Raw genomic sequence first — 20,603 nt, 5'->3', positions numbered from 1 at the left:
CAGAGTCTATTAATCACAACATGTCTCTAGCTTCCCAATAGCGTTCAGTGATAGAATTCTTGCAAAGTGCAGAGCAGCGGAGAAGGTGCGTGGAGTCCATGTCCTCACCAGAACTGCAAAGAGTGCATACCGGGGAAGGAACGATACCAAATCTAGACAGATGTTTTCGCAGACAGTCATGACCGGTGGCCAAGCGGAATTCAGCCACCGCTTTGCGTCTTGGGCCATTTCGCAAATTTAGGATGGTAGCCCTCCAAGACTTAGTAGAAGTGTGGGGAATAGACTATGTCAACCTTCATCTATCAAAAGGTACCTCTAGAAAGAATTGAGTTAACATGTCTTATATACTAGTGATTCGGTATTTAATATTTATAGTGGTAGTTATGCCACATTACTCCTTTTCCAGAATTTTATCTGTGATAGAATTCAATGAACAGATACCACTATACAATTATAGACTATGTCAACCTTCATCTATCAAAAGGTACCTCATGTTAGAATCAAGTTAACATCTCTTATATACTAGTGAATTGGTATTTAATATTTATAGTGGTAGTTACGCCACATTACTCCCCTTCCAGAATTTTATCTGTGATAGAATTCGATGAACAATAACCACTAGTTGATTAATGCTGATTATTTATTAGTTTCAATTTTTGCTCATTATATATTTTATTTTTCTTCCAAGCATTTCGCTCGTTATTTTGTTTTTTTTTTTATAGCTTTTCGCTATTTTTTCCCATCATTTTTTTTAATAGCTTTTCGCTATTATTTTTTTTTCTAGCATTTCGCTCATTATTATTTATTAACCGGGAGACTTTATTTACTTCACCGGATTTCTTTTTTTTTTATTTTTTTATTTAAGCAGTTTATATTAAGCAAATCAACTGTTTAATGTGGACCATCCATCATGTCAAGGAGTTCATATCACGTCCGGGTCACCAATGTGGGGAATTAATTATAGACTATGTCAACCTTCATCTATCAAAAGGTACCTCAAGAAAGAATTTAGTTAACATGTCTTATATACTAGTGATTCGGTATTTAATATTTATAGTGGTAGTTATGCCACAGAAGTAAGGTCGATAAGTTCTTTATGAGCACAGGTCTTAAAGGTCCTCTAATAAGCTGTTTGATGGAACAGAAGGGCATAATGTGCGCAGAAGTCTGAATAATTAAGGCCCATTTTTTTGCTAAGTATTCTGCATTTTCATTACCCGTAACCCCGCAATGGCCAGGAATCCACTGGAGAACAATGGTTTTCTTAAGGGATGCTAGGTATTCAAGCTGGAGGCGGCAATCCAAAATTTCTCGAGTTAAGGGATTATTTAAGGATGCAATGGCAAGCAAAGCAGCTCTTGAGTCACATAGGACAACAGGTTTTTCAAAAAGATCGATGCGACTCTGTAACTGGACTAGAGCTATTCGGATTGCAGCTATCTCCTCATCAAAGCAGATCCCTGTCTCACAGGGGCATGAAAGGTAACTACGGCACCAGCATTACGACTGTCTGGTAGGAGGGAAAAATCAAATTACCAATTTTTTTAAAAAGCATATTAGAGCTTGGTTTCATATGTCTCGAAAACGAGTCATCAAATCCAAGCTTAATTTTGATTCCATTTATTTTTAACTTGTCTCAATTTAAAGTATGAGAAATGGGCAGAATTGAATCTTTCTAAAAGCAGCTGAGTCGAGAAAAAAATATTTTGTAAGGAATTAAAAGCATTAAATCAATTTTCAACCTTTTTCAAAACTTGCGAGAGCTTTGGTTGTACCTTGGAAAATAATTTAAGTTTGATTTGAATTCATTTATTTTTAGTTAGAGGATTGACATTTTCTTAAATAGGCTAATGGAAAAAAAATAGTGCGTGGAGTCCCTCCGCGCGGAAGAAGTGAAACTTCGTAATGTGGAAATGAAAATAGGAAGGGGTGGAAATTGCTTTTTAGTGAAATCATATTGTTTCTTTAAGACAAACTTTATTAACATTGCTTACAATTCGCAATTGATCGCATCTTTTAATTATCATTTTCGAGTGGAGAAGTATCCAAATCTATAACATTTACAATTGGATTATGATAACTAAAGTAAGATTCAAATTGTTTGAGTTCTATTTTTTCAATATTTCTTGCAAAAACTGCGTCAATGGTAGTTACCCCTTTGGCTGTTGGATCATTCCTACCATTTATCATTTCCAATCCAAATTTGTGTTTAAGGAAGGTTAATAATGTTTCAGCTTCAGGTAACGAGAAATTCACATTAAAATCTCCTGCAAGGATCACAGGCCACCGCCAAAAAAAGTCGCCAGCGCAAATGAATATTTTAAGATAACCCATTGACTAATTCAAAAGAGGAATGCGTAATTTTACTGGGTTGCTAGGCAACCAAGCGCTGACTGTAAAACATGTATACTACGCGCATGCGTTCGAGTGCCACGCATTCAGCGTTAAACGTTTAACGCAACCTTGTTGGAAGTCGCATTCGAAGTTTCACTTCAAAAAAAAATTCTCTTTACTTCTCGGCTTTACTTTTCGACTTTACTCTCTTTACCTTTCAATTTTACTTTTTGACTTTCCTCTCTCTTTACTTCTCAATTTTACTTTTTGACTTTCCTCTCTCTACTTTTCAATTTTACTTTTTGACTTTCCTCTCTCTTTAATTTTCAACTTTACTTTTCTCCCTTAATTTTTCGACTTCATTTTTTACAAATTTCGTACTTCAACACCATTCTTTCTGTTTTCAGTGTGACAAAGAGGATGAAGCTTGCAGGTAAGTAAGAAAGGAATGATTTTATGATAACAAAAATATTTACGGATGTAAAAAAAAAATTTCCTTTATACCATAATCTCTTACAACTCCACATCATGAAGATGCTTTAGATAGGGTTAGCTTCATCTAAATGCTTTAATGTTGTATGCTTTAGAAGTAGTTCAGATTTAGATGTTTATATCACTATTTTGATAAACCAAAACTAGCGATTGAAGTTTTTCGACCGTCTTTTTAAAAGGATGGATCCCATTTCTGTCACAAGCTACATATTTTTTTTTCAAAATAATATTTTTTATTTTTGACTGAGTGTACAAATTTTTTAAAAACGTGTAGATCTAAGTACGTGTAGATCCGTTCCTTTAAAAATAAAACTTAAGAAAAAAATATGCAAACTTAACGGATTGCATCACAAGTTGAAATGTATTATCTCTTTTTCCTACCACTTCTTATGTAGCGGAGAAGTGAAGACAGTAGTCATTCAAGTGAATTTTAAAACGTCCTAGTTAGGAATATATTATTAAATGGCTGAAAAAAACTGACCTTGTGGAGAAAACTGATTACAGATTTAAAATCATCAACTCGAAAATATCAAAGATCCGTACAAACATTTCCTGTACAAAGGAAGTGAAGTTATGAAAAAAAAGGAAATTTATGCTACCCAGCGTTATCAAACGAAATTTTATTTAATATTCCCAATAAATGCATTATCAATACCGACAATTGAAAGTGCGAGGAAGAAACACTGTTGATTAACATCAAAGAGACTATACGAACGCTGAAAAAACGTCGAAATATTACCAAAAAAATAATAGTGTGAAAAGTACTGAAATAAGAATTTTGATTGAAACAAATACTTATTCAGGCCTTTAAGAAAACAGTATATTCCTTTAAAAGAATATTTAAAAAAATTGAAATTCCATGAATTCCAAATTGAATAATGCAATTGTGAAATGAATTATAACAGTGCAATCCAATAGTATAATTTCATTTTAATTGTATAAATTCATTTCTTTCCATCCGATTGTATAATTTCATTCTGACAAACATAGATTGCACAACTGTGCAATCCAATTGTACATATCATTAGATTGAATCACTAGATTGAAAAATTAGATTGAATCATTATATTGACTATATTAGATTGAAAAATTATTTATGTTTACAATATTATGTTTTGCTATATTTTTCAGAAGTGGATTCATTTCCCTCCAAGTTTTTTTTCGAAACTTCAGATTAACAGAACGCATTTATGAGCCAAAGTATAGGGTAAGTTTTAGATAATTGAAATTGAAAGGCTTATTTCAAGCCAATAACAATTTCATTTTAGTAGTAAACTCTAATCAGTGAAAACAAAAATAGTTTATTATTAATAAGCATATTAAATTTTAATTCTGCATAAGCAGAGGGGGAAGCTCATATGCATGGTGTTCCATAATTACCATTCTCAATTCCTTTTTTCTACTTTTAGAATTTTTGTCATAAATTAAATCACGCCCAATGGCAAGGTTGTAGGGTTTCACGCTTTCGTGACACAGATTTGGTGCTCTATCCTCCGACCGGTCAAGGTTGACTCATCCTTTCACCCTTTCTCTGGGTCTATAAAATGAGTACCAACTTGGGGACTAAACCCTTTTGGGCTAGAGTCTGCTTCTGCATCTCAGAACCCAAGGTCAAGAAAGCTGGAAGAGGGACAGAAGACCCTGGCCCACCGCGAACTATAACGCCATTGAGTTTAGTTTTAAGTGCACATTAGGGTTCATAGCTAATATTTAATGAAGGGAATATATGCTTTCAAAATCTATCGCTATTTACAGAAGTGAGATAGTAAAAAAACCAAAACCAGTATAATTGCCAGAAATTGAAGCTGTTGTATTTCCAGATAATTGAAACTAATTTTGATAATTACCTTTCTACTCCTCTTAATTTTTACCATCAGTCAAAAATTTGTGTCTGCTTTCAATCCTTCTTTTCCTCAATGGTAATTTGTCAGATGTTGATAAAGTTTTGGACAATTTAAGACCCATAATGTACTTTATATAATTTTTAACAAAGCTTCTAATGTTATATATTTAAGGTGGTGATTGAAAAACATCCCATATTCGAGTTGTCCAGTTACAAAACATGATAAGCCCTTTCGAGATTTGCTTTGTTTCTTATAATTTAAAATAGAATAACGTCTCTAGCGTTTACTTCCGGCGAGAAAAAAAAAGTTATTATCTATATACATAAGAGTCTGCCAATAACAGACATTATTTCCATTATAACAAATGTATGTATGTAGTATTTTTTCATACGTATATGAATATATTATAGATAAAATCAACTCGAACTTCCCCAAGACAGGAATCGTACTGTATCTAAAAAATTTAAAAAGTGGTAGCTAAAGAAAAAAAATTTTATAAATTGTTATTCGCCACTACACTTTACATTTCCAAATAAATATACTTAATTGCGAAATCAGGGATTTAATGCACTTAATTTTTAAGTGAAAGCTAATAAAAATAAATTTATAACTTTTTTATTACAATGTTGATATCACTTTTTAAAGGACCGTGCGAATCTTAATAAATAAAAGACTTTAATAATGTGGGAACGAGGAATAGCGTTCCTACATTTTTACGGAACAAAAGACAACATTAAAACAATCAGAAGATAAAAATAAACACTTTTATTTTCTGGGAAAATGATAGAGTCACAAAAGCTGCGTGACTAACTTAAAAATAAATTAAAATTCAAAATAGAGTATAACAGAGTAGTAGTAGTTTTGTGGTTTCACAGATGCATATATACTGGAGAAAATGTGCGATGAATAATTACGACATTAGTATCCTGCAGTCAGTTGCAGTTAATTTCTGACAGCAGAAAGAATATCAGGATGAGAGGTCGCAGGTTCGGTATTCCGATCCGCCGGTCTGATCTAGCGAACTCTACAGTACTCCCCTTCCAATCTGTAAGACGTTTAGGCTTGGAATGGCAGGGCAAATCGAACTTTCCTTCCAGACCTAGTAGTTACTTCTGGCTTTACCATAGGAGACTGATTGGTAGAGTTTGCAACTTCATCAGATAGAAAATAGGCAGGCTTTAATCTGTCGATAGAAACACTAGATTTCTGTCCTTCAAGATCTAGAACAAAAAATTTGTTAGCTCGTGAAATTACTTTAAATGGGCCTTTATAGGGCTGTTCCAAAGGATGTCGGACACTGTCTATCCTGACAAAAACATGGCTACAAGACTGCAGATCTTTACTGATGAAGATTGGACGTGTGGCACCACGAGTATTCAGAGGAACAGGGCGCAAGTCTCTCATTTTTTCACGAAGTTTCTGTAAAAAATCAGAATGAGATGTTACAGGTTTAGAAAAAGAGTTGCGAAAAAATTCACCTGGAAGGCGTATCGAACAACCATACACCATTTCAACTGGTGTACAATCAATATCCTCCTTTAAACTTGAGCGAATGCCCAACAAAACTGTTGGTAAAACTTCCATCCAGCGCTCAGTTAGGTGGCATTTAATTGCATTTTTCAGGCTTCTATGGAACCTTTCAATTGCTCCATTACACTTTGGATTATAAGCTACCGTCCTGGTTTTCTGTGTTCCCAGAAACTTAGTCAAGGAAGAAAAAAGTTCAGATTCAAACTGACGACCTTGATCAGCTGTGACAGTCTCCAGGACGCCAAATCTGGCTATCCAACCAGCAAAGAACGTTTCTGCAACTGTGTCAGCTGTCTGATTCTGCATTGGAAATGCTTCAGGCCACCTAGAAAAACGGTCAATACATGTAAGTATGTACCTGTAATCTCTTGACGGTGGTAGAGGACCCACAATGTCTATATGAACATGTGAAAATCTGGCATTAGGAAGTCCATATTCTCCTAGAGGGGATTTCGTGTGACGTCCAACTTTAGATTTTTGGCATGAGAGACAAGTCTTGTACCAAAGCTTTATGTCTTTGGTCATGGATTTCCATACGAATCTCTTCTTGAAGAGGTCTAAAGTTACTCTTCCTCCGGGATGAGATAAACCATAAAAAGTCACTTTAGTAGATAAAATTATCCGATGACTGGAAACCACTGTATTCTATATGCTGCTACTATCTTTCTTCGGTCAACTGTAGTAATTCACCGGGTCACCATTATGTGGGAACGAGGAATAGCGTTCCTACATTTTTACGGAACCAAAGACAACATTAAAACAATCAAAAGATAAAAATAAACACATTTATTTTCTGGGAAAATGATAGAGTCACAAAAGCTGCGTGACTAACTTAAAAATAAATTAAAATTCAAAATAGAGTATAACATAGTAGTAGTTTTGTGGTTTCACAGATGCATGTATATACTGGAGAAAATGTGCGATGAATAATTACGACATTAGTATCCTGCAGTCAGTTGCAGTTAATTTCTGACAGCAGAAAGAATATCAGGATGAGAGGTCGCAGGTTCGATATTCCGATCCGCCGGTTTGATCTAGCGAACTCTACAAGTTGATGATTTAAGATATAAACATTACTGCCAACTTTTACGAGTTTCAAAAAAACTTTTGCCCTCTGCTAGTAAACTAACTATTGGAGTGAAATTGTAGGCTAATACTTTATTAACTTTTCGCCATCAGTTGAAACACTCTAGTTAGTCCTCTTCATGTATGTTTAAACTAATTAAATGTAAAGGTAATTCAAAGCACATCAAATCAAATTTGTTGAAACAGGAATCAAGCAAGAGAGCAGAAAGTTTTACTACCACATTTAATATAAAGCTAAACTCTCTCGTAAAACCCCCAAAAAAAGGCACGCATGCTTATAAACTTGTAGTAATTAGCTTCTTCATCTTCTCTTGAGCATTAAAAAATCGTTCCTAAAATAATTTTTGCACTCAAATATGTTCACTTTAAGGTGAAATTTATTTTTATAAATACAAATAATTTAATATAAATGTATGTTTTTCAATTTTTGCTATCACTTAAACAAAAAGAAATTTAGATCATTGCTACTCTGATAGGATTATAAGTAATGGTACCAGAAAGAAAAATAATAACAATGTACATAAAATGAAAAGCTTCAGCAGGGTTCAAAAAATTGAAGCAAAATTAAGTAACCACGTACGTAATCTACGTAGCCCGTCCTAGGAAGTTACAATGGAAATCTACTACTATTCCATTCTAGAAGGTTACAATGGAAAAACGGGAATCTATATGGTCCTTCCTCGGAAGATACAATAACGAAATCAGTAACCTTCATGGCCCGTCCTCGAAAGTTACTATGGAAAACAAAAATCTACATGTCCAGTTCAAAGCAGTAAAATCTGGGCAAAAAACCGGTAAGAAAATCATTTCATTCCAGCTTGTTCTGGAAAAAGTAGACTATTCAAAACAACAAGGATTATTTTAACTTTCGGCTTGGTGACAAGGAAAAACATAACGATAAGTAGCCCGCCTTCGAAAAAAAACATCGGCAAAACATGAGTTTGCGTTCTTTTAATTTTTCATTGCTTTAACCGTCTGTTAAATAATAAGGGCAATGAGTAACTGTGCATAAAACCTCACAAAATGGTAATGGACACATCGCCAGTGATTTATTTTTCTTGTATTTTACAGGAGGTGGAACTTTTCAGCTACATCGGAGGATACATGGGAATGTGGCTAGGATTGAGTTTAGTTTCAGTGTTTGATTTCTGCGAATCACTTTGCTTAGTGCTTTATTACCCTATCAAGAAAAGAATCAAAAAGGACAACTAACTAAAAAATGCTATTTAAACTTGCCAAAGAGGAAGACTTCAAGAAACTCTTCGACATTCACGTTTTTATTTTATTTATTTATTTATTTATTTTTGTATATATTTATTTATTTAAATTTCTTTTCTTAGCAACATGTTTACTTTAGTGATTGTGAAAAAAAAAGAAATATTTTTAAATTCAGGATGCATGGTAAACACTATCTTGATTTGAACTTTTGGAATTATGTTTGAAAAAAATAAGCTGATTTCGGGTCATAAACTGATACGATCAAAATTTGACGATCTAATAACTGAACTGGAGGCACTCATTTTGTATCAATCTAAAAAAAAAGTCGTTCTATAGTGAACTGGCGTTTTTTCCCATTAGAAACTCATACACTGTACTTAAACATCAAAACCTGTATTACTTCCGGGGAGGAAGCAAAACACATTTGAGAAAGTTATTAATGGAAATACCTACTCGTTTTTCCTGCAATCAAACTGGTTTTCATATTTATTTTTTTTAAACCATTATTTTCAATAAATATTTCTCAACTTTCATTAAGGTTTTTTCTTCTTTTTTTTTTCCTATCTTAAATATTTATTTGTGGCCTCTTATGAGAACGTTTTTTTTTATTGTATTCTAGACCAAAAATTTAGAAAATCTCTTATGATTAGAACTGTGATTGTGAAACATCCTGTAGAAATGAATCAAATTTCATCAACGTTATTAATCTATAAAGGCAATTTATTTATAAATACAATTTATTTATAAATATTGGTGGTCATTTTATTTTCAATTCGAAATTATTTATTCAAGAAAAAACTAATAATGCATAATATTTGCTGCTATTAGATAGAATCCTTTGTAGTTGTGTCTATACTCTTCCGATTTCGTCGTTAAGCATCTACTGTAACTTTTATAGTTGTAAACAATTGATTACCTGCTTTGATTATATGTTATCTTGTATGAAAGAACGAAATTGTGTCGTAAAAATTTTCATTTGCTTAAAATTTATTTTCACCTTCTGCATAGCTGTCAACTTTTACAATTTCTTATAAGAATCTTTTGTAGTGAAAAAGAACTAACTATTGAATTATCATTTGTAAGGAGAATTCGTTCACTTTTCATCAACACTAACAATTGTACTCGATTTATTTTCAAGGCTTTTATATGTGCTATTTTTATTATTCCTTTTTTCAAATATTTTATATATAGCATCAAATGAATAAATTATTAAAGCATAAATTTTGCTACCAGTTTATATATATAAAAAAACAAAGAGTATTTGAAAAAGTGGGCTGTTGTGTCTTCTTTAATTTATAATTTTTTATATTTTAATTACATTAATAATATACTCAATTTATTGAATTGTATTTAATTTTTGTTATCGTACTTCGTGATTGATTGTTTAAAACAATAAAAAATTACAAGAACGAAAAGTATCTAGATTAATGGCTATTATCTAAATGCAACAATTTAATAAAATTTTGATTTCCAACAGTGTTTTTTTTTTCTTTAGATCTTAATCACAGAAAATTTGATGTAAAAAATAATATTTTTTATTCTCATATAGTCTTGCGACTGCACTGTGTTGAGCAATAGCTGCCTTCATGTACAGTCTTGGCCACCAGAATTTTGCTTGCCAAAAGCACGGTCTTCTAGTAAGATTTATGCGAATTTTATAACTATAAAACTACTTCTCCATCAATTAAAAGCATAACTTCCAGAGTAGAAGAACGTATATAGATTTTTTTCATAAATTGAGTTATCATGCATTGGTGTATAAAACAATTTCATTTAGGGCGGGGGGGGGGAGGTTTTTTAAGTGCAAAGATTATTGCCACGTTAAAACACAATGTTACTAGAGCTAAGAAAACGTTTACTCATCTATCGTATAAAGTTTTAAAATTCATTACAAATACAAAGAAGGCTAAATACAGTATTTTGAGACGTGAATGAAGGGTACCTTCAAAAAAAATAATACAGTATTTGTGCTTAAAATAAAAATGACATTTTGCAAACATGAAGCATGTTCTCAAAAAGACATAGTTTTTGAACAAAAAGATCAAGCTAAAATTTTTCAATTATTTAAATAAATTTAATATCTCCGCTTATTAGATTTTTGTATTGCCGTCAAGAGAAAAAGAGAGCCTGATTGGTAAGTTTCTCGCGGGGGAATATATTTCACCAATTAGACTCTTAATCTGCATCAACGGCTATCGAATTTGCGTGAACCGCAGTTAGTGAGAATGGCTCAGGAAACTGATCAATTTAGGGAAGCTAAAAGCTGGGTTTCATTCGCCAAACATAAAGCTTTAATAGGTTCCATATGCACAAAATCCAAATAACAGTTCAAAGGTTTGTCGCGTCGAATTATCATTTAAATTGTTATAACATGGACTCTAATTTTAATGAGTTCTGTGATATTGGCTCAGATAATGATTCGACATCTGAACATGAAGATGAATCTGAAAAGTTTCAGTATGTTGTTTTATCAACTGAGCAAATAATGCAACATATGATTGAATGTATACTAGAAGTTAACACTGTCTTCCAGGTAAAATTTTTGTATACGCAATTTTTTTTATATTCAAATATTATTCTTGTGGGAAGAAAGATGTGTACGAAACCTTCGACCCCTAAAATTCGAATATAACTATCGAAAACGAATTTAATAAAAAAAGACTAAGGATGTCAAAAAAAGTGTTTGCAATTTTATACCAGAAAACTTAATAGCGCAAGCTGAAAATGAACAATTATTTTCCTGGTGATTGTACTGGCAAGAAAAAACTATCGCCACAGATCCTAGTTACTAATTACTATCTTCCTATTAATTTTTATTTTTTATTTTATTGCTCTTGAAAAGTACAGCTGATTATGCTATGAAACTTCAATTATTAATCACGTTTCTAAAATGACCAGGGCGCAAAGAGAAACTGTCAGTTCTTCTTCTTAGAATTGATTCTTAAGAAATATGTCTAGTAGACTACAAGATGACTATGAGTTTTACCTAATTTTGCAACTTTTTTTTTTTTAGAAAAATGATAAAGAATAGAAAACATCTTTTAAGCATTTTGCGGGGAGATTTCCGTAACGTGATCTGTGGCAGGATATTTGCCAAGTCTTGGCAACTTCCGGGCAGCGGCCCGCTAGAAACTAAAAAGAAAACATCACAGAAAGGGACCTACTCAAATTGTATAACTCGTAGCCAACCCCGAGCAAACATCTACATGTTTTTTTGTTTTTTTTTAAAATTTGCAAGTTCAAAATCGATTTGACACCTTGGCGATTGTAGTTGGGGCGACAGATCACAATATGGATATATCCCCCATTTTGCTGTCTCACTGTTGCCAAAACTTATTTAAAAAAGGTTTTTGATGCAATGATGGGTGGTGCTAGGGGAGCTAAAATTTGTCATAAGACTTCCAGCTTATTACTTCTGATTTATTTTTTTCTCCTAAGTTTGAAAAAGGAAGCCATTCAATATTATTATACCTGTAGTATTTATAATATTATGCATTCTTTAAATTAAACTTTTGATTAAGTGAGCAAATTTAGAAGACTCTGCAAGCTTGCTACCAAAAAAATAGCATATGGTAATATTTTACACACATATAGCTAATAAGGGGATCACACTCAAAACTTGGCAAACATTTCCTTTTACTTATGTTGTGATATTAATTTTCTCACATTTATTTACAGTTCACGTCCTTTTAGGACTTTTAAATTACAGAAAACTCTTATGATTGGTAAATTTGGGCTTAAATCTAAACACAAATCACAATAAAACTTCCTAGGTTATCAAGCCTGTTCACTTATCATCTCATAAACATTACATAAGCGGAGGGATACACTGAAAGTTTTCTATATTTCATCTGGTTTTAGGATGCTTGTTATTGTTGACATTAATTCAACCATTAATAAATAAATAAACTTTGAAAGGAAGTAGGTCTAAATAAATAGTATAAACTAAAAAAAGAATGGTTCAATAAAATGATGCGAAAATATACAAAAATGATCCGTTATAACTTTATTATTTGAATAATTATTTTTATATTTGACTATTTATTTATCACTACAATTTTTTATAGATTCCTACTGCGATTGCCAGAATTTTATTAAATCACTTTGAGTGGGACAAACAGAAACTCTTTGAAAGGTTTGTGTCAACTAATTTTTCATTCAGAAAATAAAATAGAAAATAAGTATATCAGAATGTCTTTCAGTAAGTGTTATGCAATACTTAATTCTGTTTTAAAAGATTGTCATGCATGTAGCAAAAAATTTGTAATATTTTGTGTATAATGTGCCTACTAATTTTATGTTCTTATTTTCTTTATTTTTAGATATTTTTATAAAATTTTATATTAATTCAACTTTTAGAAAGTTACTTCAGTTATGTTATTTTTATGCTTGCTCAAATTTGTATAATTTAATAGTTGATTTATTTGTATCCGAAAATTAAAATCAGAATTGTAATATATGACTAAGACTTTTTTGTGTTTAATTAAAGGTTATATGAAAACTGTACAGGAAAAATTATGCAGCATTAATAAGTTTTAAAAATGTGTTAGCTAATTTTTAGCATTAGTAAAATTTAAAATTCTAAAATATATCACAGATTTGTGATGGCTCAAGGGTAAGAGGACCGAAGTGTCATTGATTGCAGTTTTTTTTTAGGTGAAGACTCGAAGCTTCAGATGTGTGGGTATCTGCTTGTCTAGGAAAGATGACTAGTGTTCATGCTCACTGTTGATCACATTGCCCTATCATGCTGTTAGTCTCAAAATTGTATGACTTTAATCTAGTCATTGACTCCCTGAATGGTGCAGTTCCTGATTACTGTTTCACAGAAGGGTCACATGGGTTCCAAGAGTTAGAACATTTTTTGACCAGTTACCATTTTGTAATCCCGTAATTAAATTTATATCTATTATACAATATTCATTTCATATATCTGTTATTTTCCTAAAACTGTTTAATTTAAAGGTTTAATTTAAAGAGAATCAAAGTTTAAAAAAAAATAAAAAAAATTCTGAAAATAATATATTGAAAAGGATATACATTTATAAAAAATTGCATTAGTATTTGTCATCGAACAAAAATAGCCGAATTCGATGATGAGGTATGTTTCTCTGATAACTATTTACTACATTTATATTTGCCATTTTTCGCTTTTATTTCATCAAAAGCCATATTTCAGCACAAAAATCAAATTGAGAATTTAACTAGATTCCTCTTCTGGCTTGTAAATTCAACTGTCTGTCATAAAACCCTATTTTAAGACCAGTGTTTGAGTATATATATGGATACAATAAAAAAATTTCATTCTTTGTGCACTCATTATTATTTTAAAAATAATTAATAACATTTCAATCACTAAATACTTTTAACATAATTAATAGTCTTGCATTGATTAACAAGCTCTTAATCTTATTAATTTAATTCTTTTAACCTTAGGGCTTTGTTAAAAATATGGCTTACAACAGAAATTTTCCTCGATACTGCCTAAGAAAAATAAATCTTTGCATTGAAAGTTCATTTTTATGGTTTGCAAATTCAAAATGTTGGGCATGATTGTGATATCTGACATCTACATATTTTTATCAGTTACATGTGTATTAACTTAAAAAGGAAAACTTGATTTTTTTATTATTATTTGTCTATATCTAACGTGCAGTTGAAAAAACAACGTAAGTGCTTCACAATAAATTTCCAGAAAAGCAGTTTGACAACTATTTTTTTTCCATTGTTCATACTATTAATGCTAAAGTAGAATTTCTGATAACTGATAAAAAAATTATTTTAATAAATGCTATATAACTAGATTTTACTTATCATACAATATTGCCATATGTATTAAAATCTCAGTTTTGTATTTTGTGACACTTACATTGATTTTGCTATTGCACAGTAGATACATGATATTGCTTATGTATAAAAAATGTAAAATTAATTTTTGCTTTTAGAACAATTTTTGCTCTGTTATCATTGCACAGTCTGCAAGAACATAAAAGTGATTTTGTTATAGCATTTGCAGATTATTTTTCATCTCAGATTTTTTTAAAAATTGAGTTCTGGTGAGACAGGGTCTGCTGTAGCATAGCACATAGATAACATAGCCACTAAAACACAAGTTAAGGTTACAGGAAGAGAAGTAGAAGTTTATCAGTAGAACATCACTAACTGCGATGGGACCAAGGATGTGCGGTATCGATCCTTATTAAACTGTTCGTAAAGTGCTCTACTTCACATGTAGGTCGGCGAGCTATCAAAGTGGGCATGTCGTCCCCTCTGGTGAAGATCAAAACTGTGATGACATGTCTTTGGATCATCCTTTGGGATGTTTCCCAGACCGTCTCCAATAGCCCATTGTGCAGCTCTAGTGCGAAGCAAATAAAGTACCTACCTTCCAGAAAGAACCATTTCTGTAGGGATAGCACAGTAATTTGTTTGCAAAAAAACTCTGCAGTAATGCAGAAATTTGTCTGCAAAAGATATTTGAAAGAATTCCTGAATGATCCTTTCAGAATAAAATAGAATTATTATAGGATACTCGGCAATATATTTGACGTAATAATCTGATCTGCATACGCAGCGTAATCTTTTTTTTTTCTTCCTAAAACTGTGCAACTTGAAATAACTGAACATAGTGAATTGTACTAATTTTCAAATTAATTTAATCTGTATTAATTTTTCTGTTTAGTTATTTGGATATTTTAACTTAGATTCTATTCCATCTTCCATTTTAAGTATTTTATTTCATTTATTTTAACCTAAATTTAAGCAACATACATCTTTGTGTGTAATTCGTATCTATCTTATGATCGTGAATTCAAATTTTGCTATATATATCTTTGGATAAGGCTATTTGTATTAAAAATAAACAGTAAAATCATTTAACTGGTGTGGTTTAGTTAAACTGATTGTATTTATTGAGTTAGTTAGAATTTAATTTTAACTGCTTAATTTGTTTCTGTTTAATTACATTTTTTTAAGCATAATTTTTGTGTGCATATAATAACCTTTGTTCACATATGTATAGGTTGCTAACATAGAGATTAAAAAGCTGATACCAAATAAATAAATAATGAGATAAAATTTTTTATTGAAATTTTCCTGATTTACTTGGAAAAGTCAAGAAATTGTTTTCCTGAAATTGAGTGAGAACCCTGAAAATGTTTGTTTGTTAGAAATGAAGTTTGCACAATGTACACTTATGTCTAATTTTTATCGACCTTAAATTTACTAATTTAGATTTCGTTATTTGGGCAATTCTTATTTTTACCTTTTAGCCTTATTGACCTTACATTTACTAATTCAGATTTCGTTATACATATATTTGGGCAAGCCTTATTTTTACAATTGTCTTGAGTTGTAGGCAGCTTTTTATTTATGAAGTTGTGCTACAGATTTACTTCCTAAAACCTGATACTGGATTTTTATTTCACTAAATTCATGCATTTATCTGGATTCATACATTTTATTTTATTGGATTAGTAGATTTTTTTTGTTTTACTGCAAGTTGTGTCACACGATCTGTTACTTTCCATTGATCAATCTGCAGCCTCTCACCTTCTAGCTGTAAATTAATTGGAAAGAACTTTTGTAATAATGTAAAAAAATTGTGTAGGCTAGCTTATTTTGTTTAGTGTTTACTTAGACAGCAATTTTTGCATAGGTGTCTGCTTCTGTGCAATTGAAAAATCGACGTAAGCGACAGAAAATTCAAAATTGAGGTTTTTATATGTTTGACATCTTCATATGGAAAGCTACATATTGCAAAAAATATTCAAAAATAAATTTTGTTTTATCAGTTTTTTGAAATTCTATTTTAGTTTTCATAGCATTAACAATAGAAGGAAAATAGTAGTCAAGTCTTTTTTTCTCAGATAAGTTATAAATTTACAAACAACCTTACTCGAGGGAAGAAAGACAGGGACGATTGTCCCAGGGTCCAAATCTGCTGAGCACCCAGTCAAAATTGCTTTAAAAAAAATTTATTACTTTTTTTAAAAGGAAATTGCTGAGAATTTGGATATATTTATATAAAAACTACACTTTTGAATGACAGGTATGCATAAATTCTACGAAATGTGAAAGAAAGACTTTTTGCTGTTTGAGGAAGAGGCACAAATCATTTTGCCCTGTGAAACCTGTACCTAACCTTGCCTATAGAAAAAAATATAGGTAAAGCTTGCTTGGAATTTGTTTTTGTATTTTTGGTATTGAATTTTTATTGTACTGATTTATTCACATTCTATACCAAAAACCATCTGACTTAATTTGCTGAAAATCTCTTTGAATTGTTATCAAAAAATCCTTATTTGAAAAAAAAAACACTTGTAAAAGGTTTAATAATAATAATATTTTTATTCTTAGTTTTTTCAAATCTGATATGTTTATTTTTTATTTTAATGCTACCAAAATGCTTGTATACAAGTCAATTTCTCTTAAATTATAAGAGAATTCTAAATTGCACTTTTTTTCCCTGTCAGCACAACCAAAGAGATTTGGAGAGAGCAACAGAGTTGTTGTCTAAATACTTGGAAAGAGATGTAACAAAAGAAAATGTCTTAGACATTGTGCAAAAAGTTCGAGACAAACACGAGTAAATTTTTTAACATTGTTTTTCAGTGTGTCTTTCAAAAGTTTTTTGACATGAAAAATTAAAATAAGCCATTGTTTGAGCGTCAAAACTTAAAGCAAAGATTTATTTAACTTAAAACATAAATAGTAAAAAATTAAGATAAAAAAAATTAAAATAAAATTTCATTTCACTTTCTTTTTTAAAACTTTTTTTTTCCATTTTAGGGAAAAATATTTTTTTATGATACTGAAATTGCTAAATTTTAAAACCACTTAAAAAATATTCTATTTTTAAAAAAACTGACTACATTTTATTTAAGTGCAAGAAAATATTGCAGGAAATATTGTTTAGGACATAGTTCCTTACATGGAAATTGTCTAAGATAACGTTTACTTTTAATTTTTTTCCCATTCATAAATCTTCATACTTGCCTTCAAATTTTACATAAAATATGAAAGATTGTCATTGAACAGTTTACAACCTAAAATGTGCTTTGATATATCACATTTTAAATAAAATTCAAAAAGAGTTATCGTTCATATTTTAAATTTAAAATTATTTATATAACTGCTAAGTAATGTAAAAGTATACTTTATATTTATATCTAATAACATAAATCTGTAAAAAATAGTACATATTATTTTTTATGACTTTTCTATTAATAAACTTTCTACCTTTAATAATTGCACTTGACAAAACTTATACGGTGTATTTTAAAATTAAAATGAATTTATTCCTCTATTATTGTTTAACAATAACTTATGAGAAGAAATTCATACTAACATAACATTTATAATGTATGTACTATTATTAATACTAACTACAATTAAATAATTTTTAATTTGTGTTTTAAAATTAAAATGAATTTATTCAACTATAAATTTCTAACTTAAACTTGTGAAAAAATATGCACTACCTTGATGATGAGTGTACTATTAAAAATATTTTTTGCAATTGAGTAATTTATATTTTTCAATTAAAAATAAAAATGAATTTGTTCAACTATTACTTGATATCAAATATAAATGTATAAGAAATTGTACATATTACCATTTAATATCATTTTAACATTAACTACTACAGTAAAAAATAAATTTGTTCAACTATTAAAATTAAATAACATCAAACATGAATAAATTTTAATTCTTAACCATTGCTCCTAAATTGTTTTGGTGAGTCTAATCTTTTGCTGACACTTTTTTTTTCGCTTTGATTCTATAAAATTTGAATGTAAATATTAGGTTAACTTAAATATGTTTCAGTCAGCTCATGATTTTTATTTTAATTAATTGCTTAGTTAGCCAAACTAATTCATTTTACAAAAGGGTTAAAATATATATTTTCCTATAAATAAAACATCAACTGAATGTTGTATGGTAATGGTGAATACCTTGTAAACAATAACTTGTATACAATTGTTGATTTGTATTGTATATATTCTTCACTTCCCTGGGATACAGAAAAATATTTAATTACTTGTTATGAACACATTAACATATTTTTATGTGAATTTAGTATGTTTTGAATTGTTTTAGTACGTGTTGTGTTTATTATGTGTCTCTTGTTACTAGATACTGTGAAAGGCGACGTAAAGTGTTGTTGGATCATGTTCATGAAGGATATCAAGAAGGATGGTGGGAATGTACTGCTCCACCCTCAGAACATCCTGAGCCTTCAACTCTGAGAAAAATTTTAAATACGTTTAATTTGGGAAATTATTTAACCTGGCTTTGGGATTACCTGTAGCAGAAATTGCCAAACTTAATCAGAAATTAAATATTTTTTATAGCCCAACCTTGAACACTGCCTGCTGAAAATTATTTGTCCGTCCATGTAACTGTAAAAACTGTCCAAATAAGTTATGTTCAGCTAAAAATATACTTCTGTGATTAAAAAAAGGCAAAACTGTTTGCAGTGTGATTAAGTTTATTATTCAACATTGCCTGTAACTTCTCCTAAGTGCATGTGTGTTTCAATGTGAAGACTACCTCATGTGTTACTTGTGAAAAAGTCTTTCACCTACGCATAAAAAAAATAAGTTATTTTCATCAACACTGTCATAGTCTTATTTTGCCTTTCTGTGTAAGAGCTATTATGTAAGGGAAAAAAATTTTGTTTCCTCTCTCTCAAAAAAAAGTATTAATATTTTTTGTGAGATCACTAACACTGACATATAATTTTTTTTTTTTTTGTATTTGTGTGTAAATATTTAAAATGTGATAGAGATAACTGTTCCATGCATCATCTGTAAACTATTTTATTACTTTTGTGAAAAAGAAAAAAATATACCTGAAGTTATACAATACATGAAGGTCATTCAACATTGTTGCAGATAATATTTTTTTTACATGTTTATAACTTTGTAAATTATCTCGTGTATTACAAAAAAAATCCATCAATGTGGAAAAATAATTTCAGTTTAATTATTATCAATACAGTGCCTGAGATGATTGTCTTATATCCGCGTAGAAGTGTCTTCTGCTATCCGTGTGGAATGTGAAAATTGTCCATTTATATTATATTAAATATTTTTATCATATATATATTACATCTATTATGTATTATTATCTATATATATTATACTTAATATATTATATTTACAATTTTTTGTATATTTTACTATTTATCTCCAGTAATAGTAAGAAAAAACTTTTTTATATGAACGTAGCCACAGAAAAATTTATATTTGTTAAAATTTTATATATTTTCTAATTGGGAAAATTTTCTCATATTTTATCTGCCAAATATTGTTTTTTTATTTCTGGGATTAAAAAAAAACAATTTTCATAGAGGTTCCCAAAATTGTCAATTTCCAACAGTTTTTTGGTGTAGCTATATTTAAATTTGAAAATTATCTTCAATTACTATCTGTAAAAAAAGTTGTCCCCCAATTTTGGAAAAAAAGATATCAGTAGAATTAACATTACAAGAGACAAATTTCATATTTGTGTATTAAACAGAAAACTTATGTTTGTGAAAAAAATTTCTCATAAAAGAAAAGATAAAATTCTTCAATAACATTATTTCCCTATGACATTGTTATTGAATACAATGTGCTCGTTAATATGCCTCTGAAAAATTTTATATTTGTGTATAAGTTTCTAGTTGTGGAAACTGTCTTGTGTATTAATTGCAAAGTATTTTCCTACTTTTGTGAAAAGATAAGTGTATTTTTATAAAAGTTATCTATAACTATCACATGCAATGTTTTTTACCTGTGTATTTGTTTCTTACATGAAAACTACCTCTAATCACATTTGTCTATGGGATCATTAAAACGGATACCGCATGTGTTTGTGTATAAATTGTAAAGTCTGTCTTGTATTTTAGTAAATTATTAACACTTGTTGTAGTGATTAATCGTGAAAATTGTCTCGTTTTATGTGTATGAAAAAAATGACCATCTTTGAGCATGGGTGCCACTTTTCAGCACTGAGGACTGAAATCTGTCTTTAGAAAAATTCAGTGAACTGAATTCCAAACCTTATTTAATACCTTTAATTTGTTTTTTAAATTAATTTTTTTTTAAAAAT

At 30.1% G+C, this 20,603-nt stretch overlaps 1 protein-coding gene and 1 long non-coding RNA gene across 3 annotated transcripts; both read left to right on the top strand.

Annotated features, from left to right (window-relative positions):
- Positions 1-2,533: 2,533 nt before the first annotated feature.
- On the top strand, positions 2,534-9,800 carry LOC139426397 (uncharacterized). Its single transcript, XR_011637668.1, has 3 exons — positions 2,534-2,767; positions 3,958-4,033; positions 8,358-9,800. It is a non-coding gene; the product is annotated as an uncharacterized lncRNA (long non-coding RNA).
- Positions 9,801-10,819: 1,019 nt separating this feature from the next.
- On the top strand, positions 10,820-20,359 carry LOC107442401 (E3 ubiquitin-protein ligase arih1). 2 transcript variants are annotated; one of them, XM_016055964.4, is made up of 3 exons: positions 10,820-11,037; positions 12,572-12,639; positions 18,642-20,359. In XM_016055964.4, exons 1-3 carry the CDS (start codon positions 10,876-10,878, stop codon positions 18,814-18,816), a joined length of 405 nt encoding a protein of 134 aa, XP_015911450.2. In that variant the 5' UTR covers positions 10,820-10,875; the 3' UTR covers positions 18,817-20,359. The 2 variants fall into 2 exon arrangements, 1 of the variants encoding a protein (XP_015911450.2); XR_006226188.2 differs by lacking the exons at positions 10,820-11,037; positions 12,572-12,639 and adding an exon at positions 16,721-17,091.
- The last annotated feature ends 244 nt before the right edge of the window (positions 20,360-20,603 follow it).

This window comes from Parasteatoda tepidariorum, chromosome 9 (genome assembly GCF_043381705.1).
Source record: "Parasteatoda tepidariorum isolate YZ-2023 chromosome 9, CAS_Ptep_4.0, whole genome shotgun sequence".
Lineage (NCBI taxonomy): Eukaryota > Metazoa > Arthropoda > Arachnida > Araneae > Theridiidae > Parasteatoda > Parasteatoda tepidariorum.
Note: the sequence above shows the minus strand (reverse complement) of the source record. Positions and strands in the feature narration are given on the sequence as shown.